We start from the raw sequence: 26,000 nt of genomic DNA on the forward strand, positions 1-26,000 counted from the left end.
TCAATTACGCCTCAAGTTGACAACTTACTTAGTAAAATCTGTCGGAATTGGGGAGTGTTGCTTTCCTCACGGGCCACGTGTATTATTATGTGGCATAATTGGTAATGTAAATGATAGTCGGTGTGCTTAAATAAGCATTGATACGCCGCCGCATTACCATATTCATTGTGAAGACGGCGCGCGACGACCTGACGCAGACTTTAGCGCGACCTCACTCCGCTACGCACCTTTTTCCATGTTTTCGCAACTTTAATACGACTTATTTCTCAGAGTTCTGAGTGCGTAATCATATTTTGATGGGAATAGTGCGTTATCAAGTGATGTTTTATAATTTCTGTTGATTATAAACAGTACGTCATAGGTCAGCCCACATATCTTATCGTCTCTTTAAATGTTTGTGCTTAAGTCCAGTGAAGTCAGTTAAAGCCAAGCAAGTAATCGACAGACTGATTGAGCAGTGTTTAACTATTTATTTAAGTCGTTTTGAAGCAAAAATAACTGCAGTATTTTAATTTTAGTTTTCTTCTGGTGTTATAGTGTTTACATATTATTATTAAAGAATTTTCAAGTATGCCTATCCGTCGTAGTCAGGTAAGCGAGTTTATTGCCATAGACGATATATTTATATCATTTTCACTCAGGCTACAAGGTTCCCACTGCATGTAGGTACTTATACTGAAACAGGTAGAATATTTAAATTAACATTTAAACTTATGAAAAAAAATATACAATTCCCGATCAGGATAACATTCTGATTTATCACAGTGGTATTCCGTTTCGTGGCCTTGCAATTTTGCATAAGAAGTCCCTATATCCTTATTCAGAAACTACACAATCTTGGCTGCTACATGTGATGCACTATTTTTATCGTTACTTAATGTTTTCCGTGCATGTAACATTGTTTAACAAAAATATGAATTTGTCAGTTGTTGGTGAAATGGATTTTCGAGAACCAGCACAAGCTGCGGACGGTGCGGCGCTGCAGCTCCTCGCTGCGGTACAAGGAGCTAGACGAGGCTGCCGTGACCGCGCCCGAGTACGCGCCGCCCGTGTACGACGAGCCTTGCCCTCACGGAGAACCTGAACAATATTTCAAGGTTGGTGCTTTCCTACATTCTAAATATTCTTATAACCCATATGACATTCGTGACCGACTCTTTAAGTCCACCAGAACTAGATCCCACCGTGACTTAGGGGATCTGGGAAAAAATGCCGATTTGAACGCTATCTGGTTATACCACGCCATTCGCACTAACTTTTCGTCATGTTACTTACACGTTATACTATATTACTTACACGTTATACCATTGGACTTGAATTGCGTTTGATAAACATTTGATTTAAGGAAAATTTGTGAAAGAACCGTATCTTATCTGCGTTGCTAATTAAGTAAACCTATCTTATTTATTTGCTAATTTACGCAAACACTTCTATCTATACATCTGCTAACCTTGCTCGTAAAGAGAATCGCTATATGAATATAGCCAAATACCAGATCAAACATTGCTCATTATTTATCAATTGTATGATGGCTACGATAGGCATTTGTGTGGTCTAAACATCTCGTGTGATTACATAAATACATTGTTTGGTTAAACAAATTTTACTGACTGAACCTATGGTTCAAACTGTCCATCATACATCAGAAGTATCTATGAATACTTTACAAATCTATGTGGGAACCAATTTGGTGAATGCCCATTATTCAGTCTTACAGTTTACATAACTTCTCTGAGCCTTTTATCATGTGTATTATTTAGTTTGCTTATTTACCTACTTCTAAGATTCTCAATTCATGTCCTTATCAGTTGAAAGTTTAATTAATAGTTTTCATAATGCCACAACACACTTGATAAATTGCGTCATTGTTGTGCTCATAATATGTTTATGTCTTGATGTCCATGTTGTGCTTATACCTGTCTTTCTTGCTTAGTTTATGACGGGGTTTTGTGTCATTGACACCATTCTGAATAATTTAACCCAATTACTTATAACTGATTGAAATTGTTACAGTATGAAGATTTACGCGTGAAATTAGCAGCGCCGTACCAGCTGCAGCCCAAACCAGACGCTAAAGACCTCGGTTTCGGGAAATACTTCACGGATCACATGCTCAAAATCAACTACCAAGTACAATTGGGCGGTTGGCAGAAACCAGAGATCATCCCCTTCGAAAACTTAAGCATCCATCCTGCTGCGAAGGCTCTTCACTACGCAATACAAGTAAGTAAACTACTAATCGAGAAAAGGTCAAATCCTAAATAAAACATTCGAAATTGAACTGTAACTTGACTCCGTAAAATACAGTATCGGAACAAGTATTAGCGATGTTTACTTCTACTTCCTTCAAGACAAACAGCGCTTGCGCGTATTGAACACAATTTCTGTGTAAACAAATAGCCTTGTCAGTTTATTCGTAGCTTTATTAGGGACAAAGAGAGATATTAGTGTACCCATTTAAATAAGGATAATTGTTTTTGCAGTTATTTGAAGGAATGAAAGCTTACCGTGGCGTAGATGACAAAATCCGGTTGTTCCGACCTGATCTCAACATGAAGAGGATGAATCTTGCAGCGCACCGCTCCGGCCTGCCGATATTCAATGGAGAGGAACTCATTAAATGCATGAAAAGACTCATACAAATTGACCAAGAGTGGGTGCCACATTCTGAAACCTCCACTCTATATATTCGACCAACGCTTATAGGAACCGAGGTAAGCTCATTTTGCTATCTATTTTGTCCAATACATTCACGACATAGGTGTAAAGTTAGATCAAGCTAAGTTTGCAGTGATTAGGAAATGCACATATTTTCTGCACTTCACACTCAATTTCACACCGGATACGGACCGTAATATTGCGATATCATTTCGATTTCACGTAGATTAAACAACTGCGTCATGTAAAATATGTATTGTGACGGAGGAATAAATAACACACGTAAGCTGGTTGTAAGACTGATTCTTTATTCCTCTACCTACACCACACAGTCATAGAAGTTTGACGTTTAAAATCGCTCAGAATCGCTGCCAACTTAGCTTAGTCTAACTCTAGGTACCTTATAAGTGAAGGTTAAAAATATGTAGAATTCGTACTGTCCCTGATTCAAGACGCCCTTGTGTCAGGGACAATACATTTGACTCCTCAGTCGTTGATAATGACGGCAACTTAACTACGCAGGGCCATCAAATAGTTTTTTATAGAGCCTGATTGACAGCCCCGTTTCAATTGTTCTCGAAAACTGTTTTTATATCGTAAGTACTTAGACGTTTTGGCAGAAAAAAACTACTTTCAAACGCTACTTAAGGCTTGTACCGAAAAACCTATGAATATCAAACGGCTGTTATTTTGTTTCTAAGCAAGATGACTACGGCTTCCTTACCGCGACATAAGTCTTATTATTATATTATATATTCCAATATAAGTAATTCTGGTTTTACGCTGTGCGACGTTACACCGGTAAATATATTACTGAAAATTGGTCTTTTCCAAATTGCAAACAAAATTTGCAACATCCTACATACTTGATTACGAACAACTTAAAGTTACCTCGAAATGTTGTGCATTTCATAATAAATAACTTATTTAGTATGTTGTCTCTTGAACAGAGGCCTCGAAGCGGCAGACCTCTAGGGACAAGTGACTAGGCCTAGCCCATCCGAAAGATTGCTAATATAATTTGCGAAACGAAGCATGCCTGTCATAAAATTAAAATAAAATGCCTGTCATATTTATCGTAAAAACTGGGGTAACATGCGGCTAAAGTGCAACGAACTACGACGAAAGTCTAATCAGTTGTTCGTACGCAGGTTAGGATAGCTAAAGTAACCGAAAATTTGCGCTAATATTATAACAAAATTCAAAATTCAAAATTCAAAAATTTATTCTGCAAGTAGGCCTCAAGGGCTCTTTTACAAGTCAATACAACATTTATAGTAACATCATATAGTGACATGAAAAATACATAACAACATTTATAAATACAACAGCCAATACCTGGGTAAACATTACATAATAATAATCTTAAAATAAATAATTAATACAATACAATAGAGATGTATAGTCTCTATAGTTAAAAACACATTAAATCTGGAGATGTAAAAGGTCCCCAATGTCAGAGTACTAATACTAATAAAATTTGGAGGTGTAAAGTCTCTCCAAGTGTCAAAATAAAATTTATACTAAATAAATAAACCGCGTCTGGACTGTTAAACTAGCAGTCTCATAAACTAATGCTACATTCTGTACATAACTAGTATGTACCAAGTCAAGTATATTATACAATATGACAGAGACGTATAGTCTCCACGGTAAATACATTAAGTTTGGAGATGTATAAGGTCCCCACGGTCTGAGAAAAATAACTAGGCTAGTACCGTTCTTTCGACTATTATTGAACTCAAATCAAGAGTGATTTGAAAGGGAAGTATAAAACAGCCAAATAACTTAAACAACTGCAGCAGGTGATGGCCTGATGCAGGAAAAGATGAAAAACAGCTCCTTCAAAAAGCTGCCACTGAATGCGCTAGGATGAAGCTGCCTATCACTCCCAAAAAAAAACTGATAATTATCTATATTAAAAGTAAGTTTTTATTGTAGTTATTCTGAAAACATAGTTTCTTATCTATAGCATTAGTTATTATTTCATTTGAAGATTTCTTTTTATTTTCGGTACACACCTTATGTATTAATGCATTACCTATTCTGCACTTTATTAATATGTAAGTTTAATAAAAAACAACATAACAATACCTAATAGTCTCATACAATAAATGACATGTTTAAGCCATCTCCGACAAGGTCCATTTGTTCACGTTTCTGCTTATATTAATTTCCAAAAGCCGTCATTCAGCGTGCACATCACAGTGATAGTGAAAACCGCCGCGGTTTTAACTATCACTAGCCTTTTCCGAGTTCTCCATTTATAATTGATTCAATTGGTGGACGGACTGACTAATTTTGCTCAGCAGTGAGCAATGAGACTTCTCTTTGACGGTGACAGACTAAAAGCTTTAGATTTGCTTTAATAAAGGACTATAGTACGTACTTTAACTTCAACATAATTATTCATCTCGGCGCTAGCGCTAACCTAACAAACTCCAGACCAGAGTTCGCAAAAGGACACCTGAGGCCCTTGCGAAGAAAAAGACTCGGACGAAAGAAAAAAAAAACTGACACAAATTCCACCTTGTAATAGGGAGTATTACTGCAATGTTTTGCCGCTAGAGTGCAGCACTAGCACCTTTCATAAACCATAGATAGACATACTGTGCCTTAAACTGTTTTTTGACAAGTTTTCACAGATAATAAAATATGACATTCATTGATTGATGCATCAAGGCGGTTTGTTTACAAAGGGCCTACCGGGAAACGCGAAGACGAATTTTATATATGAGGCAGATAACTAAAATTCGTCGCTCAAATACGCAAGACCGATAGAGAGGTTAGATAACGAAATTTAGATTTTCTTGCTTCGTGTAGACCCTCAGATTGTGATGGATTGTGGTAATGGCACCCCCTACGCAGAGTTTCGGGTAATATTCCCTATTGAGGCGATTCATGCTAGCCATTGGTAGTTGTATCATTGAGCCGGCTCCATGACACCACTCATACATATTTCTGACCTTGACTGTACCTTATTTTTAATTTATTCGATGTTATACCTATACTTTCGACAACTTATCTCTACACGCCTTCTTATTATCATATAAAAAAAGTGTTTATCACAAAGCGATAAAACCGGCTATGTAATTGTTATCGGAGTATTCTTAGATATATATCATGGCGTGGGGCGCCAGAAATGTAATTGCCAATTTATTTCGCATTTACTTATCTTGGTCGCCTTTATTACGATGGGAAATAATAGTTTCACCAAAGAAAATAAGGTATCAGCATCGCTCGTCTCATTCGATTTTCGTTATTCATTCTGTATTCGTCACTCGTTCTTTACTCGTCTTGTTCGCTCTTTGGCAATATTATTTAACTTGTCTTTCTCTTAATATGTCTTATTCGTTTTTCATCATGGTCTTCTTTAGTCTCATTCATCATTTGTCGATTTCGTTTCTTTATCTCATTGACGTTTTCGCCGAAAATAATTCGACAAGTTCGGTTCTGAACCCTGACACATTCGTAATTAGTCTCTTTTGTTTTTGATCGCATTTGGAGTTCGTAATACATTCGTTTTTCGTCTCAGTCGCTATTTGGGAGTTTAGTGACTATTGTTTCATATAAATATCATTAAACTATTGCAAATATCGTATCTCTAAAACGAATACAATAATGACTTTCGGGAAAAAATGCACGACCGAGAACGGCACGGGTAGCAAATCCACCCAAAAAAGAATGAGACGAATGAGTGCAAAAAAGAGAGTGACGTAAAACGAATGTGACTAAACATAACTTGCGAATGATACGATAAATGAGGACCAAAAACTACGAGTGAGACCTAGGAAGACCATGAAGAGAAACGTATAAGACATTTTAAGAGATAGACTAGGTACAGACTTTGACTAAAGTAGATAATGATAAAAAAAAAACCAACAAGACGAATAAAGAACGGGTGACGAATACAGAATGATACGAAATACTACTACAAATTGAATACTAATAACACGGATTAATATATTGATTAATATAATCACCACAATACAGGCCTAGCCTAGTGTGGGACCACTGAGCTAGTTATGTAATTTTATCTTCTTTCTTTTAATAAACGATTTTTTTTTATTTTTTTTTATAATGAAATCATAAACTTAAACATATACTTTGTATGATCTACTTACATAAATGTATACATTATACATGTACATTCTGTGAAACATTACTTACATCTGTCAAATAAATGCTTGCGAAGCATGCGCTTGAAAGTGAATTTACTTTGAGCTTTTCTGATATTGAGTGGAAGGTCGTTCCACACGTGTATCGCCTGAACAGTATAGGAGTTGATCAGGAAACCGGTGCAATGAGGAGGAATGGAAAGCTTAAGGCTACTACCGGAGGTACTTATGAAGAACACCACCAGAGCGAGCAGTAATAAATTTAAATTAGGATCTGAGATATTCAGGTGTATTGGGATCAAAAAGAAAAGAGTACTAAGTGTACTTAACAGTCTGATCCTCGTTTAGAAAAATGTACCTCCCGGTTTATACCAATTTGTTCCTTCATATTCAATTTTAAATTTAGCCATTTCATTTGTGGTTTCCAAGTTTAAGAGCCCATCAACGTGTCCACTAGCGCCACTGCTAAATAATTGTGATTATTGAAATTTAACGATAGATATTTGAAAAAGGGGGCCGCTACGTACTGTATTTTGTATTTAAGTACCTTTTGAATACATCATAATAGTTTTTACGTTGCGTTACATATAAATAATCACAATTATTATCCAGTGGTGCTAGTGAGCACGTTGATGGGCTCTTAACTCATTTTACTTTTTAGACTGCTATTACACTTTTGCAGGCGCTATCATTTTTCACCTTACCAGTTTCATTTTTAAGAAATAACCTTTATTTTGACATTCATAACAGATGGCGCTGTACTGCGCCATATGTTATGCGGTCACTGAATTGTCAAACTTCAACTTCAGACAGTCAGATTTACCGCAAAATGTATGGAGCTGTACAGCGCCATCTCGTTTACCTGTCAAATTCGAAGCACAAAATTGTCTTAGATTTTACACATCTTACTCAATCAATTTATCTTTGCTACAGTTCACGCACACTCTCATTATCAAAAATCCTTTGCCATGGCGCGTGGCCTGATTTAAAACATAATTTTCTGAGTTAATTAAAGTTAACAGATTAATCGTGATAGGTACTAATTCCTGGTGTTATAAAAACAATTGTACCGTAGCGTTTTTTCTAAAAAAATTAAACCGATAAGGTGAAAAATGGTAGCGCCTGCAAAAGAGTAATAGCAATCTAAAAAGTAAAATGATTAAAACTTGGAAACCACAAATAAAATGGCTAAATTTATAATTGAATATGAAAGTACAAAATTAGTGCAATAATTTGTTTTTTATAGAATTTATAAATAATAGCGCGATCATTGCGTAAGAAAATACACCCTCCATTCGTACTGTCAGCCCTGACTCTCACCGATGAAGATAAAGAACCGAAATTTTGTTTATACGACCTTATTGCCTAGACATTAAGGCCCTTTCTCCGTATGGATATTTGACTGTATCTACGAAAATCGACACCCACCATTGTAAGATGATATTAGTCTCTTAGACGGAGATACTACGAGAAGATTAGACTCTTTACTAAATCAGACTTACTAAAGAGGATACGACTCTTGATATTGTAACAATAGCGTTAATAACAAATAGCGCTCTCTTTATTTGCGCAATTTTAGCATTTGAATCAACATTGAACTGACGCAGCCGTTGAAAAGAATTTATGTTCAAGGTCCGCAAATAATATGTATTCAACTGTTTGTGCGCTTACACAACCCTCGTTGTTACTGGTTGAAACCCACCAAGCATATTTTAATTAAAATTGTTATCAGATCTACCGTATGATTTACATTTCATTTCTATGCGACCTTAGTTAACACACGCCCCGCCACATTTGCGACCATGGCAAACTAGGATAAATTAAATAAACACCGCATCGATGAGGTGATTTGAGAACGATTCCGTTTTGTTTCTTCTACAGGTGACTGTTTTGGTAAATCTTGCATTCAACTAAATATTTGGGGACAACTTACCTATACTACTAACTATACTAAATAAATCTTACAAAAATCTATCTAGCCCCACACTAAGCAAAGCTTGTACTATGGCCTTATATGAGTTATATGGGTACTAGGCGAGATATACATACGTATATAGATAAATACATACTTATATACATAAAACATACTCATAACTCAGGAACAAATATCTGTGTTCATCACACAAATAAATGCCTTTACCAGGATTCGAACCCGGAACCAGCGGCTTCATAGACAGGCATTTATTGTACCATTGTTCATACTGTTCGCTGACAATTCCCCAACCTTAGACTATAAGCTCCATCGAAGGTCAGTTAAGAGTGTAGCCGTTATGTTCTCAAAACTCCTAGCTGCGTGGCAAGTTAAAGCCTCTTTATAGGCAGATGCAATGATTTTCACCACATGATTTTTAATTTTTTATTTCACAGTGATAGGGTTCAATTTTGCATAATTTCTGACACCCTTATACCATATAAGGTTTAATAAAACCGCAAAAAAAAATTAATGGCGTTGTGTTAACCCCAGGCAACCTTTGGCGTGATGGCGCCCGAGTCGGCGCTGCTGTTCGTCGTGCTGAGCCCGGTGAGCGCGTACTACAAGACGAGCACCGACGGCGCCGTGTCCATCTTCGCGGACCCCAACGTGGTGCGCGCGTTCCCCGGCGGCGTCGGCAACAGGAAGGTGGGCTCCAACTACGGACCCACGATAGGTGAGCCTAACCTTGCTACTTAGCTTAGGGAACGTACGCGTTGGAGTGTCTGACCTAAATCGCAAAATTTAACGCCCATTCGGTATATGGGAGCCTGGTATTGGAGCGTTATCACATTGTCGGATCCGATATCGGATGTAGGACCGATATCCTACATCCGATAAAATGCTTCCGATAGTGTCGGATCCTACATCTGATAAAATTTGTTAACACACCTTTGCGACCACGACCATTGAAAAAAGCGCGCGTCGAAACGTCGGAAATAAGGGTAACAAAATAAATTCGCGACAGACTCGTAATAAATAATCGTTAACCTCTTAAGGCCCAGCCATACAAATGAAAAATCCAAAATTTGTCACTGGAATTTGAACCTATAGTGCACGGAATACAGTAGATTTTATTTTGTTTGAAAATTGCACGAAACAAAACAAATGCAACTCTGTCCTAATTGAATATGATTTAAATTTAAATTTCATCGAACTGAATAAGTCCTATAGGTAGGACCTTGGGCCTTACGAGGATATGTACGTGTAATATACGATATTTTCCAATCGCTCGTACCGCTTATTTTGCTTGCGTTTTGATAAAAACGAAACTGTACTTCGTTTATAGCATTAGAAAGAAGGTGAGCGATCATGACGTGTATTTTTATTAAAAACACTTGAAAAATTAGTCACGGCAAATATGTAACAATTATAATTAATTTACGATAATTTACATTTTTTGCTTTCATAAGAACAAAAGACCAAAAGACACGTCAATATTGTTTACCTTTTTTAAAACGCTAAAAAAAAATATAGACACAGTTCACACGAAGAATTTTCCCGCTGTTTTCGTACATTATCTAGGAACATAAGTGGTTTAACTACGTAATTAGTTAATTACACATTATATTAAAATTCTTTCTCATAAAAAAAACTTAAAAAACAGAATATATGTATTTTCTATGCAAAACATTATGAATGTTTTCAATAGAAAACTTTTCTCGAATTATACGAAATTGCTGTTGTCATTAACAGCTGTTTAATTGACGCCATTTTTGTTGCGCCCCACCACCAAAGCGATGCGGCAGTCACGCACACTACTACAAACATATACCTACTTATATACGCACACAAACTAAAATTATCGTCCGACAGTCGCCGGGGGATCCAACATGGCTAAAATTATCGGAAGCGCCCTTCCGATATAGGATGCCTGGCGCTGTTATTTATAGTTTTTTTAGTAATAATGATTTATTAAATGCATAAATAAATACAAAGAAACAAATATATATCTTACATTTTAGTTCCTGCCAGCATCCGATATCGGATCGGACCATGTGAAAACGCTCTAACGGTACTGCCCCTACAGTTCACGCACACTCCTTTGCGCATTGTAGGATCAGCCAGCCTAAGTCAAAAAGTTACACTTGCCGTTACACTTCGCGCTAATAAACAAGGGCTCCTGTACTGCCTCCTATAGTTTATGCACGCTCCTTATTGTTACGATAATTACAACCAGCATACTGGCTCAATCACACTGGGTCGTTCACCGGATGCAATGTTTGTATGTGCCGAACGACCCAGTATGATTGATCCGTAAGTTGTACATTTCTCACTTCTTGATCGGTTCCCTTTCTTTCTTTGTTGTGGTCACAATAACACTCGCGACTACTCGTAGTCTATTTAGAGTACGTGATTGAATTCCGTTTAGTGAATGATAGCCAATGTTTCTCAATGCGAATATAGTTTTTCATTCCTTTCCACTTTTCTAATGAATATTGGTAATTGGTACCATGAATATTGGTTCCTTAAAAGTTGTCGGTACAAGTCAAGTCTGAGCGCATGTTATTGATTTCTAATAAAAATGAATAGGTAGTAGAATTCATTAATAAGGTTTAAATTTGCATGTCGTTTAGTTCTCCGTTACACGCGCTGAAATTTCTTAGTTTTGCATATCAGTGTTCTTTTATCATTTGTTTTAATTTACTTTGTAATGTCTCGTTTTATTTTAGTATAAATTACAATAATAGGGGCTAGTAGACATTGAATTTACAAGCATTTTAAAGACATAGAACTGTTGATAAAATGTATTTGCAAGCAACTGAGTTAATTTTGATCAACTAGCTACTCCATTAAATGATTACTTACGCCAGATAGGAAGTGTTCGTTGAATGCATAATCCAGCTAGAGCCGGTCCGCGCTTGTTGAGTGACGCTCTCGTGCGGTTGCAGAGGCCACGACGCGCGCCGCGCAGCTCGGCCACCAGCAGGTGCTGTGGCTGTTCGGCGCCGACCACCAGCTCACTGAAGTCGGCTCCATGAACATTTTCATGGTCTACATCAACGAGAATGGGGGTAAATCCATAATTAACCTGTTTCACTGTAAACGTAAGCCGTTATTTATAAATTATAAACGTCTGGCAGATCTATCAAGCTGTTAATATTCGTTTATCCTTATCTATTTTTTGACATTTGGGTTTGTTAGATAGAGTCCAATTTAATATAGGTTTGCTAAGTTTTATGTATAAGGTGAATATTTTTCAGGCCGGTCATGAAATCAAATTTATGGAAATACATAGTAAAAACACGATTTAATTTAAAAATCATCAAAAACCCACTGTAACGACATTACGCATAACACATAATAACTTCATAATAACAAATCCTCTTGACGTTTCATAAAATGTAGCCGATTTGATTGGTTAGTATTCTAATTATAAATAACAACATCATTATAATAGGCTGATGATTTTAATAATAACTATATAATAACTCAGCCTATATACGTCCCACTGCTGGGCACATGCCTCCTCTCATGCGCGAGAGGGCTGGGGCTATAGTCCCCACGCTAGCCCAATGCGGATTGGGGATGATTTTAATATTGCTTATAAATGTGCTGTAATCGCCTCCGTTAATTACTCAACATCAAGTAATAAATTAAATCTTTGTAAAAATCACGTTACCACAATTTTGTAAAAAATAACTTATCCTTAAAGCAATGAGAACGTTAATAATAGCAAGCCTTTAAACGAGATATCTCGATTTTTAATGAGTTCTTACCGAATGTTCTTTCTGGAAGTTTTTTTATTAGCAACTATTAAAATGACAGTTGAAAGACGTTTCAATGCAAGTTATTCCATATGTCGAATGTGTACATAAATCATCATAATCAGTCAATGATTACATATTGTATTCGAGGGCGAGATTTAATATAAAATCCACCGCTTTACCGCGTGACCGATATTGTCATCTTATCTAAAAGCCAGTCGGCTCCGGGACCTCTGACCGGATATATCTGGTTCGCTATCGGCAGCGAGAAAATAATCCCTGTTTGTGTACTTTGGCACGTAGTTCGTAAGATTATTGAAAACAATTTTGCTTACTTTAAACATTGAAACTCTACATGCCTAATGTGTATCAGCATCACTGTCCCCAAAAAGTAGGGAAGAGTATATGTTTAGCTTGTGGAGGCAGATGGATCGCGTGAGAGTGCCCTTTTACGTAATTATCTGGATGACACATTATTTACAAGGCAAATGATGTAGCCGGGCGTCTAGGGGTCAGTAACATCGATAACGGCCGACGTGACCGGCACATATCGGTACTGATGTAAAAAATTCAATGTTTCATCAGAAACACTAGACTTCGCCTTGCCTTTACCTTCCTGTGCTAAAATTAATATTTCCCTAGGTTTTATTTACTATTTTCAATAGTGTAGGGTAAAACTAAATCGTCAATTACTGGCCACTGTTTAAAACCTGGCCATCTTATACAAAAAAAAATCTATTCACCTATAAACAGAATTCATTTTAATATAAGGTGGCCAGTTATTGACACCTTATACTAAAAATTAATACTGTTTATAGGTGAATAAAATTTATAGTTATTAAACAGTGACCAGTAATTGACGATTTACCCTACTATTTATTGTCTTTACATCACACCAGAGATCAGTATTTAAGCCGTCCTAAGTAGATAGTATACGTATATAAAGCGGCCAGAGTAGAAACATGTATACATCGCGAGAAAAAAAAATCAGAATGAACTAAGGATTTATTATGGTGTTCGAATGTTACAGGTCGATTCAGAGGAGCTGGCATGAATGGAATGAATGAGTGAATGAAAATAATGTATCACATAAAATGGCGGTTCTGACTGTAATGTATACCGTATAGGTATACGTGTCACTCGTACAATAAAAGTTTCGTTCATTCAATTCGTGCCAGCTTTCGTGAATCAACCTGTACATAACTCTTTCCCAGTACGATTTATCGACCACATACGTGACAATAAAATTTCAACCTCATTATTACCATTTAAGGTTCAAATTAAATTGTACTTTCGAGAAATGTTACATTTCAGTCACATTAATCATGACTAATTAATTACCACGTATACCTATGTAGACTTTTGGGAAACCCTTCTAGAATGGTGCGGCCTGGAAAAGGGTGGGCAGTGGTTGATAACATTCGGACTTCTTAAAAAATCTAACTATACTCATTCATTTTACGTTCAATTTTTTTCAAAGTGGTGTAATTTTCAATATAAGTAACTAACATAATACTGCAAACTGTGAAGTGGTGAAGGCCGGATTCGAACATAAATCATAATATTTAATAAAATAATTTGATTTTTTTCCAAAGTGAAGTAACTAACATATTGGGAAAGCCCTTTTGATCACGTTTATGTCGTAAATATTGTGTTACCTCATCATCGTTTGTAATGCGCTACGAATAAATGAAGTCAAGTTCAATACGACAACCTCTAGTTGAATATTACCATGAACGAAATCTGATGAGCCCTTGTAATAAACAATAAAATATTCGTCGTTACTCGTAGACAAGCAGCTAAGCACGCCGCCCCTGAACGGGCTGATCCTGCCGGGCATCACGCGGCGCTCCATCCTCGAGCTGGCCAGCCAGTGGGAAGACCTAGTCGTCAAGGAAGAGGTCATCACCATGGACACAGTCATCACTCTAAACAAACAGGGACGGGTGAGTTCTACATTCCTAAAACACACAGACCAATTCGAACGTCACACTGACATCAGAATGATATCTACATGAAGTCATTTTGTTATCGTGCATTTCGCTCGTTCTTGTTCGTACATGTATTGGCGCGAGCGAAACGCATGATAACTAAATCACATCATTAAAAAAAAATTGATAGCATTCTGATGTCAGTGTCATTAGTCTGACAGATACCTATTGAGAATATAACATTTCTACCGTAAATCTAAAAACAACAACAATGCAGTGAAATTCGATTAAATCAATATGAGGAATACAGCTAATCTTCACAATTTTTAAATCAAGCATGAGGGTCAACCAACACAGGCTTGTAATTAATCATAAATTTATTGATTCCATAACTGTAGCTATCAAAGGTTACATGGGAGAGAACCCCTATCCCTATAGGGATAAATTTGCCTTTGGACCTCAACTACTGTTAATTGTATGTAAACCTATGTTGCGTCCTTTTCCCCTTTGCAATAACGTTTACGAATATTTTGTCAGATCTGTTTGGATGTTGGTGCGAATGTATAAGTAACTAAAAAATAATATCTAAGAATCTAACGTAAATCAAAGAAACCAGGTTAGACCAAAATTACATCACTGGTACCAGCGCAGTTCACTGACAATGTTCACCGATGGTCTGTTAAGGCCCCGTAGGTTCGTGTTTTTCTCTCACTCTCACTGAGCGTAAGCGTGAGCTAGATGGATGTGCGTGCTCGGGACCGCGGATATCATAATTTTGAATTTTATTTTTTTGTAAGCTTCAAAAAAGAACAAAGCAATCCCTGGGTTTGCTCAAAAATAAAATTGCGCATTGTTAAAAGCAAATTTCTTATTTTTAGCTTTTCCGCATAAATTGTTACAAAGAACTACGCCTCAAACTGGCCCAAAAACCAACAGAGTTGAAAATTAGGTCATTAGATAGGTATTTCTATGAACTTAATTTCGTGATATGGACACCAGGCGGCAAACCATCCGCCGCTCGCCCGGCGGTGCGCGAACATCCCTGCAGCACTTAGTTTACTTACTTGGACGACTTTATCGCTTAGGTCGTAATAAGGACGACATATCTCAGTTCTGCAACGGAATTACGCTTGATGCCCATATAATGATTTTTGGACCAGGGTCCATACAAAGTTGCCCATGGTCCTGTGTAAAGTGCATTTTAGACCTATGTTCGTGATTTTATTTCTATCGAGCGAATGTCAAAAATCAGGATTCGAATCGCTGAGGTCCTTAAAGAAAATCAAGATTTTTTTCAAAAACTCCGCTCTCTGAAAATTGTTCTAAATAAGTACATTTTATTTATCTGTAATTTATATAACGAACAGCTACTGGAGATGTTCGGCGCGGGCACGGCGGCGGTGATCAGCCCCGTCAGCCGGATCGGCTTCCTGGAGAACAACGTCCACATCCCCACCATGCAGCAGGCCCAGCCCGTGTTCCAGCGCCTCAAGGACACGCTCCTGGCCATCCAGTACGGCCACATAGACCACCCCTACTCTGTCATCATCTCATAGTGACGTGAACGTGAACTTACAACTATAAGATAAAAGACAATGAAGTTGATAAATTACTGTTTACGGCTAAACAAAGTGTTTACAGTTTAAGACAATCGCGGCAGGTACCGTCAAGTGATTTGAACTTTATGATAGTTAAATCGCTTTATTCGGAGTTTAAAAGTAGTGTTCTATTCATATACATGGAACTGGTATAGACACGTGCCGCCCAATGTGCGTTACAATGTAGTCTTGTTCAATGGAATTTAAACCTTTCTTAAACCATACAAAGAAACATTCCTTTTGTCTCGTTCAATTTTCGGACAAATGAAATTCAACTCAGTTTACTATGCAACTACATTCAAACTTCCTTAATAAAATATTGCATGGTTGGAGGCACGTCGATAGTCTGGACGAGTTAAATAATGACGTTGATTCATAAACGCGCTACAAGCCTCAATTAGCTAAGGTAAGGCTTTCAATACAAAATACATTAGCGATTCATGATAAAATGCAACTGTTTTTTGTATAGAAAGCGAACCACCTTAATCGTTTATCTTAATCTGTCATTTTGACTTATGTATTTGTAAAAAAGGGATAAACGAAATGAACTAATTGAAGCTCGTAAAGTTTTATGACCAAGTCCAGAGCACTCTGCCGATAAACCCGTCTCAAAGCTTATACACGTTACGTGTAATGTAAGCAACCTTTGAGACGCTCTGTGGCACGCGTTGTGTGAATCTTTTTATTTCTGCAATCTCTAGGTTTTAACTTTGGAATGCAATTAGTATTTTTGTACGCTTGGATTGTGCAGATGTTAAATAATTACGTTAAATAATTGTAAGATACCCATTCTATTTAATATAGATTAATTTTAATGAGCGCATTCAGTGAATTGTGTTCTCATAACCCTTATTGATGAAACTATGTCGAGACGGTTTGTTTCCAGTGCAAGTTCAACTACGAAACGAGTGCAGTTATGTTTAAAGAAGACTTGTGTGGACAATTATTATTTACGGGATAGTAAAGAGAGTGACCTGAACTCTATTTTCATATCACAGAAAATAAAATGACAATTATGTTGCCGAATCTAATTAATTTTATTATTTTCAATTTATAATGTAATGTTTGACGAGCATTATGAGCAGATAAACATACTTTTGACGAATTTAGCTAATTTATAGTGTTATTTTCATGGTGAAATAAAGAAATCAAAATCTAATCTATACCTATCTGTCAGGTTTTATAATAAAATTACAGTTAGATTCGACAGGCTGGGATATAAAAATGGAGCTTCGATTTAGCTTCAGTTGTACTTTTAATTGTATACTAAATTAATGTACATACAAAACAAAGACTAAAGCGGGCGGTTATTATATGCGATAAACGCAGTGTCAAAGGCGATGCGTTTGCCGCACACCCATTTTAAATCAGATAATCTACTGACCGTATATAAGCGCATTGTCATTTTCCCTGCATTCCGAGAACGCATGCGTCGAACGCTGCGTCTATCGCGTAAAACAACCGCGCGCTTAAGAAGTACACACATGAAAGCTAGAGTCAGACTAAGCTAAGTTGGCAGCGATTTTGATATATACTTCTATGAAATTATGACATTTAAACTTAGCTTGGTCTGACTATAGATATGCGCGCCGGAAGAAACCCAGCAGGGCTAAGATGGACGGCTGTCTATCATTTGTCACCATACCTGTCACGCTCTAACAAATATACAAGTGCGAAGGTGAAATTGACGCTGCAGGTTTGACAACTATTAAGTGTTCATAGGCAAATATTTATTGTATTTTCTAGTCTACTTCACGAGAATCTGTACGAGTTTATTAAATATTTATAAATATACGTTTTTTTAAGATCTGACGAAGTATTATTTTTGACATTAACAACATAACTAAACACCGGCAGACGTTATGTTGTTCTAATAGTTTACGAATGACCAGTCTACTATGTCGATAGCTATTTTACCCTCACTCACTTAGACATAACTAGACATAACATACCAACTACAGTCGCCCTCAGCAGTGTTAAGGCTGGCGTCCACTGGGCTCGCCGAGGCGAATCGAATCGAATCGCAATAATGCGCCTTCTATACATTGACTATGAAACTGCGTCTATTGACGAAGAGCCGTGGCGCGTCGAATCAAATTTACCATTCATAGTATGAAAGGTGAATTGTTGCGATTCGATTCGATTCGCCTCGGCGAGCCTAGTGGACGGCAGCCTTTAAAGCCAGGTTCAGTAGGAAAGGCGCCCGGAACAACTGAGACCGAGGCCAGCCCCGGAGCACATTGCAGGGGGCATCGCCATGTCATCAACTATGGCACTCAGTTTTTAAACGTTGCAAGGCAAACCCATGGCGTATGTCACCAAAGTAGTAAGCATCGTGCTTTCAAGTAAGGTTCATACTTGCTAGATTGTATTAACTATGTTGGTGTGTGCGTGACACCATCATACGTCAAATGACACACAAAGTTTCAAGGTTAAAGAAAACGACAAACTGTCCAAGTCATTTCATTATTGAAATTTTTGTATTAAATTACTTATAACAATTCATATAATTAGATGTGCGTAGCTTAAGTTGATCTACTCAGGTGGAAGGGGTAGGTCGTCATCATACTCTTCAGCATTCTTCTTCCTGCCTTCTGACCGGTGCACGCTCCGATTCAGTGACGGCACTTCTTGGATAGAATCTCCAGAATGTCCCCTATAATAAGCAAGGCAGTTCAAGAAAATTTATAAAATCTGGAGAAATAACTCTAGTAGTTTTGTAAATTACAGTTACAGTTATACCTTGTGGTGTCCAGGTGAACATACTAAAAGTCCTCGAGGGTGGGGAGGTTTTACGGGGGGCTTGAAGGCACCTTTTTTCAGATTTTCGCTCATATTTCGAATATCTACATAAAATTTCCTACAAATTTAGTTATTTATTAATTTTTACTCTGCGATCTATACTTTAGGAGCTACAGGGTGTTTAAGTTAATAAAGAGATAAATAATAACTATTTAAGAAATTGATTCATCGCCGGTTAAATTTCATGGGGTACACTGCAAAAACTCAAAAACGGCTGAACCGATCACTCGATCAGGGTTGCTATAGTTTTTATACTACTTCGGTGGCAAGCAAGCATACGGCCCACCCAATGGTAGGCAGTCTCCGTAGCCTATGTACGCCTGCAACTCCAGAGGAGTTACATGCGCGTGGCCGACCCTAAACCCCCCCTCCCCTCGTTGAGCTCTGGCAACCTTACTCACCGGCAGGAACACAACGCTATGAGTAGAGTCTAGTGTTATTTGGCTGCGGTTTTCTGTAAGGTGGAGGTCGTTTTCCTTGAAAGTCTTTAGTACGCTTTACTATAAAAAAAACTTCACTCCCACTCCCACTTTTAGTGTAGGGAAACCATCCTCTACCTTTAGAATAGGTCGTCTATTTTTTATCTCTTTGTTAAATTTTACCTTTATGTACAAACTTTTAGTATATTCATCTGGCCACAATTAAAAAAACCGCAAGGTTTATGTATAAAATACTTTTAAAAAGGGATAAAACCGAACATAATTCCACAAGGGAAATTATATTTGATATAATTCAGTTTTGTCAGAGGGGAAAAGCAGCTAAAAGCTTCAATTTCGACTTACAAAGTCACACAACATGTTTCCGCTATGCTATGACGTAATAGTCTCCCTAAGTAATTAATCTCCGGTACATGATCAGTAAGCGTATTCATTCAAAATATATTAATTTACATAAATATGCAGGTCATTCATGATCTTAAAATAACTATACAAATAGTTTTGATACTTAGCCATTTTATGTATAATTTATTTTCAGGACTGAATTAAAGTACCTACGGTATATCGGATAAAAGGCCATTTAGTAGATGATATGCAAGCATTTGTAATCCACGTGTGAGATTCAAGCACATTCAATTTAAATGAAGATCCATCCGAGTCTCTGGTTGTTCTGAAACTATCTTAATCATACATCACAATCACATTGAATATTTAGATTCACACTTCGATTGTAATGAATGAAACTTTTTCAATTAAATTATTTCGTTATTTTTATGTTCGTATACTAAGTTCTATTAGTTACGAAATATTGATAAAATATTGATATTTAGCAGTGTTTTTTCCTAGCAATGCCTACCTATGCACTGTTTTTATATCCCAGATACTAAAATGAGTAAAATGAAATTAGTTATCCCAAATAATTAATATCAATCAAAATGAGCATCACTCATAATTGTATTAAATTATAATAAAAGTAGAAAATATTTTGTGCGATTAATTATGACCACATGTGCTAAGCTTCCGAATCTTACAGTCGCGGAGGAACATTAAGGCCTTTTTATGTTTGTATTAAACATACTCAAGATTTATTTGTGCAATTAGAAGTTCTGTATATCTCACTGTTTATATTACCCGCAGTTCCTAATTCCCCCACTCTTCCCTAACTAAAATTTCATTCAACTTCTGTCTGCGACCATACAATATTATTATTATTTATCATTATTATTACATGAAATAAACTTACAATCTAATACAGTTTCCTGCAAAACTGTTTGCACAGTTTGACTGCAGGCGCAAGTCTGGTATTATAAGTACTTATATACATAATACATAATCAACGTAACATATTATTAATTAAAACTAACATATAAGACTCTCTTCATTTGAGTGACATTTGCAGGCACAGGCATACAATTGTTACCCAAGTGGTTTCAGTAGGTGCAGCTTTAGGGCCTCCGCTAGCTGGCGCGGGTGCACGGAGCGGACGAGCGGGTTAACGAAAAATAGTCGCTCGAGTCTGATATTTTCAGACTATTTAAAAATACGGCAATCTTGTAGTACCTAGAGTTAAATTTTAAGTCTAACATTGAATGCAAGGTGCCCTAATTTGTATGAAATACCGTACGTTCTGTTTCATCGTAATAAGGTTTAGTTCACGAAGAGGTCGCGGTCGCGGGTCACGTCGTAGCGTAAAACATATCCGGACTGGAGCAGCGCGCTCAACTGCGTGTTCTTACTGCGCATTTACCATAGCAATTGTAAGCGTATGCATGAAAGTGAAATGTTTTATTAATTAGCGAGTTCAATACTCAGACGGTTAGTCCCGTGGCGTCATCGGCGCCATGCCGTAGCCACTCTAAACTTAATATTGTGAATGTGAACCTTAGTCCATGGGTATAAAGTACACAATAAAATAATTTTATCTACCGCGACACGCTTCACAGTGTGGAGCTCCGGATGTAATTTGTTGTAAAATTACGTCAGTAACATGTGGATGCAATTGATTTATATGATTGCGTCTTTTAATGGACACGAAAATATAGATTTAAACATCTGTAAACCGCGGCCTTTCGGCTGATAGGTAGTTGAAATCGGGAGTTATGCGAGAACGGGCTCATTATCTGAAAGGTAGGTAGGTATTTTTAGGTACCTATTTATAGACTTCTGAAACACATTTAATTCAGTATATAAGTACTTAATTAAAATCAAAAGTATAGGCAGAAACCTACATTCTTTCACTATGGCTCTTAAAACTCAATGACGTGGTTATAGGATGGGTATGTGAAACATTTTGGATTTAAGGGCTCCTCTACACGATGGCCCAGCGTAGGCCAGTCTAAGGGACGCAGCTATGCTGTGGAATGAGATAGCAATATCACTTACTCCCTCTAACGCATAAATGCGTCCCTTGGACTGGCCTGCGCTGGACCATCGTGTAGAGGAGCCATAAACTCCTCGACCTCCTCGTGTCAAGGTGGATAAGGCGGACTGTTAATCCCTACTGTTAATCCCTAGCATGCTCGTATTTTATAATTTGGAATAGTATCGTAGGTGATTTTTAGTTTATGAAAGGCTCACCTTCGACTTGGCCGGCTAACTGTTTGTGCAGTGGCGTAACTACCTATGTCAACCGAGGTCCCTGGCAAAGTCATCAAATGGGGGCAATAGGTGCCAGGGCCCAGAGGCCTGTGGCGTTTGGCCCGCTCTGCCAGCTACGACACTGTGTATGGGCTTTAATTCTGTGTCTATTTGTTCCAGCATAATCTATGACATGATAGTTACTTTTGATATTGTGATATCACTTTGAGCATTTATTACATCATTGAATGTTAGTGTTTATTTTCGTTATTCGAATCTGGTAAAACAATATTTAATCTTGCATCACCTACTGAAATTATCTTTATCTATGGCTTATCTAAATACTGTACTACTATTGATTATAAGGAGTTCCTACCTATATTTTAAATTTCAACAGCAACGATGGTTTGACACACATGATAACAGTTTTGAATGATTCACGGTTAGTTTCACTAGATTTAAATTGGCCAGGATATAAACCGTGATTACCTTTTATATTGTTTTTTATTATTACCCGTGAATAAGATGCATGTAACTGCGTCGAAATATTAGTATAGTCAAGTTAAAGAAAAGTATGGAAGTAAGTCGTGTAGTCGTGCTTTTTTTGGATTCGTTAGATGGCGCAACTAGATTATTTCCCCCGAGTTGCACCGTTTCTATTATGTACGGAAGACCGTTAAATTTTAGGTATAAACTATAAAGTGCCGTAATTTTGGAGTAAATTAAAAGCTATTGGGTTCAAGCTAAGTAGTGTATAGAGAACACCTTGGTGAATAGTATATCTTAATTAAAAAGATGTGCAATGTATGATACCATAAAAAAAAATTATTTTTCGATTGCGGCTCGAGGATAAGTCAGTCGGTTGGTGCAATCTCAAGTTAAGCTTTTTAAAGCATTATAAACATTCAGTTAACTTTGCACGCCTGGGCAAATTATGGAACATGTATTTTTATTTATTTTGTACATTGTGCTTCGGGGGAAATTAAGAGACACGTGAAAATTTTAAAAACGGTACTTATCTAAAGACACTACATTTGCACTAAATAAAAAAAAGATTTTTTTTACCGGAAGTTTGTAAAAAAGTAAATAGAATTAATCGCAATGAACTGCAAGCGAAGTTGGTTGGCAGCACGCGGCGCGGGGCGCGCGGGGCGGGGAGATAGCGCAGCGCGCAGCTAGGGTTTGCAATATCCGACAATTTTTCGGATCCGGATACATAGAAATAGCTAGGATATCAAGAACGAATGTCAAACTTCAAAAGTGCGACCAAAAATGAAATGCAAGTTTGTGCGTAAATTGTCCATGTGAGATCAAAAATAGTGATGTCATGTTACAACATATTAATAATCTATCGGTGTTTGACCGCTTTATCGACTACTTATTCAAATGTGTTTGTATAAAAAAAATATTATACGAGTAGGTATGAAGTCGCTTCCCTTAGGGTCATATAGGGCCCAAAAGGCGCCTTTGATGAAACCAGCACCATATTTTAGTATGTTGTTAAGCATGTTATTTTGACTAAAAAACCATCGGGAGACAGTTTCTAACGTGGTTAAGTTCACCAGCTATGACGTCATCAAAATGACCGGTGCCATGTTCAGAATATTGCGTATACCACAGAAAGTATATCACATGTAAGCTTGTGTGGGGTGCCATAAAAAGCAAAATTAAATGCGCTACAATATCGTTTATACATTTGACCTTGTAAATACCATAGTTTGCGAGAAATTTTAAGTTTTATTTAAATTTTCCCGAAAAAAAATCCGTTTTTTGTTTTCATCAACTTTACTAGTAACTTTACAGGAAAACATTGTATCGAGATATGAATGCTACAATAATAAGCTATAAAATTCCATTAAAATTTTGAAAATCGGTTTATAAACAAGAAAAATACACTATTTTTGTTCCATACCGGATGACACCGCCAAGAGTCGGATGGCTGTTTCAATACAATTTGCAAGGCAAATGATGTTTAAGTAAAGGTAACTTGCTGAACGATATTTATAGTAAAGTAATATTTTCGATAAAAGTATTATTATCAAAATTAAGAATACTGAGATCGTTTTATTGTAATTTACTCCGGATCTAGCTAATTAAAGTTGCACACTAATTAAATAAAAATATTTTTTTTTTACGTATTATTTTGTCCCAGAGCATGCACCTTCGCATGCGCAAAGCATAGTGTATTTAAATCCGTGTTTTACTCACCCACACCCTGTACAGCGTTCTTTGCGCTTGCAAGACAATAGCTCATTGCAGCTGAGACTAGCATCAGGAAGGGTTTTCTACAAAGAGGTGTACGCTGGTCCATCATTTTTCTTTCGCCAAGCCTAGTTGCAAGAATCTAGCATTTGTGGGTCGCTATTCAGGTAAATTGGTCCCAATGTGGGTCTGTTACGCCCTTTTTCTATGCTGTAGGAGAGCATCCTGTTGAAGGAATATACTCGATCGCTCTGTTTTTAGGGTTCCGTAGCCAAATGGCAAAAAACGGAACCCTTATAGATTCGTCATGTCCGTCTGTCTGTCCGATTATTTCCTAAACAAATCCTCCTCGCAGTATTTACATGACCTATTTGGGTCACTACTGGGAAGTTATATGTAGGGTTTGCAATTAGAATATTGTGATATTCTAATTATTCGAATATCCACCAAAATAAATATCCGAATAAACGGATTTAGATAACACAGAAATAACGTTTTTAACTATGTTTTAATATAATGATATCACCCCAACCAATTTTAAATGATAACTTGATTACTATAATAGCTAACATAATGTTATTTATCTCTAAAACCGTACTTAATAAGGAGGGTTTATATCTGGATTAGCTGGTGCATAGTTGGAAATACATCCAATGCCTCACCTCGTGTTCATTCGTCATGAACTCATGAAATACTAACTACGAAAGCAATACTTACTTACTTCACTGGATCAGTGACCCAAAAAGAATCTTGGCCTTTGACACAAGAACAACGTCACTCTGCTCTATTCTGCACCACTCCACGCTAGTTGGATACTCCGAGGGCGTTTTAGGGCTACATCGCTCCTGCAGTATATCTTCTCACAGCCCGATTCTCTCCCGTCCACTCCAAGTGACCAAGCCTGCGAAGTCGTGCGGCTATAATCTCGCTAATTATATTGGGTGCCGCAACTAGCTACTCTAGCTCCCTATTTTTCCTACGCTTTCATCTTCTCTATCTTCATCTCTGATAGGTCCCAGAATATTCCGCCAGAATTTCGTCTTCTTAACTAAGAACTTGTTCTTTTTTTCTGATTCAGAGTCCAAGTGTAATACTTACCGATGCCATTCATCAAAATCTAATTATTGTCTTATAGACTTGAACCATGGACAGTCTACTGATCAGCTTGGTTACGAGAACTCGGTGAAGCGCTGCTGAGCATCTTAGGGCATTTTGGATTCGAACATCTATCTCCTCTTCCCGATTCCTTTAGGTAGGTCTTTTCTTTTCGATCTGCGGTGGCAGCATGGTTCTATTTTTATCACTTGTCACTATGCCCTTCATGAGAAAGGATAAAGAGCCGACCATCTTAGCCCTATTCATTTGGAGATATTCTAGTGGTTGATTATCAGACCAATTTTCTCTCCTTCCTACTCTACTATCCTAGCCTTGGCCTCCAGGTCGCTTTTGTTTTGAGCCTATAGCCCCAAGTCATCAGGATATCCAATGATCTAATGTTTGCATTAAGCAACATTCGCATTCATTGTATAAAGTTACTGCGTGACATGATGTACCTATCAAAATTGATATGCTGTTAGTATTTGAATTGATTAAATATATATATATCAGCTTGGTTACGAGAACTCGGTGTAGCGCTGCTGAGCATCTTAGGGCATTTTGGATTCGAACATCTATCTCCTCTTCCCGATTCCTTTAGGTAGGTCTTTTCTTTTCGATCTGCGGTGGCAGCATGGTTCTATTTTTATCACTTGTCACTATGCCCTTCATGAGAAAGGATAAAGAGCCGACCATCTTAGCCCTATTCATTTGGAGATATTCTAGTGGTTGATTATCAGACCAATTTTCTCTCCTTCCTACTCTACTATCTTAGCCTTGGCCTCCAGGTCGCTTTTGTTTTGAGCCTATAGCCCCAAGTCATCAGGATATCCAATGATCTAATGTTTGCATTAAGCAACATTCGCATTCATTGTATAAAGTTACTGCGTGACATGATGTACC

At 37.2% G+C, this 26,000-nt stretch overlaps 2 protein-coding genes across 2 annotated transcripts in view; one reads left to right on the top strand and one right to left on the bottom strand.

Moving 5' to 3' along the window:
• Positions 1-188: 188 nt before the first annotated feature.
• Positions 189-17,791, top strand: LOC133517000 (branched-chain-amino-acid aminotransferase, cytosolic). Its single transcript, XM_061850102.1, has 8 exons — positions 189-591; positions 927-1,097; positions 2,014-2,223; positions 2,484-2,714; positions 9,241-9,424; positions 11,640-11,762; positions 14,247-14,401; positions 15,754-17,791. The coding sequence occupies exons 1-8, from the start codon at positions 571-573 to the stop codon at positions 15,940-15,942; spliced, it is 1,284 nt and encodes a 427-aa protein (XP_061706086.1). The 5' UTR covers positions 189-570; the 3' UTR covers positions 15,943-17,791.
• A 643-nt stretch (positions 17,792-18,434) lies between these two features.
• Positions 18,435-26,000, bottom strand: part of LOC133517003 (intraflagellar transport protein 88 homolog) — a 50,985-nt gene continuing 43,419 nt past the window's right edge. Inside the window, exon 19 of the mRNA XM_061850104.1 lies at positions 18,435-18,640. Within this exon, the coding sequence (XP_061706088.1) occupies positions 18,520-18,640 (121 nt within the window). The 3' untranslated portion in view covers positions 18,435-18,519. The remainder of the gene's footprint in view (positions 18,641-26,000) is intronic.

Source organism: Cydia pomonella, chromosome 4 (assembly GCF_033807575.1).
Source record: "Cydia pomonella isolate Wapato2018A chromosome 4, ilCydPomo1, whole genome shotgun sequence".
Lineage (NCBI taxonomy): Eukaryota > Metazoa > Arthropoda > Insecta > Lepidoptera > Tortricidae > Cydia > Cydia pomonella.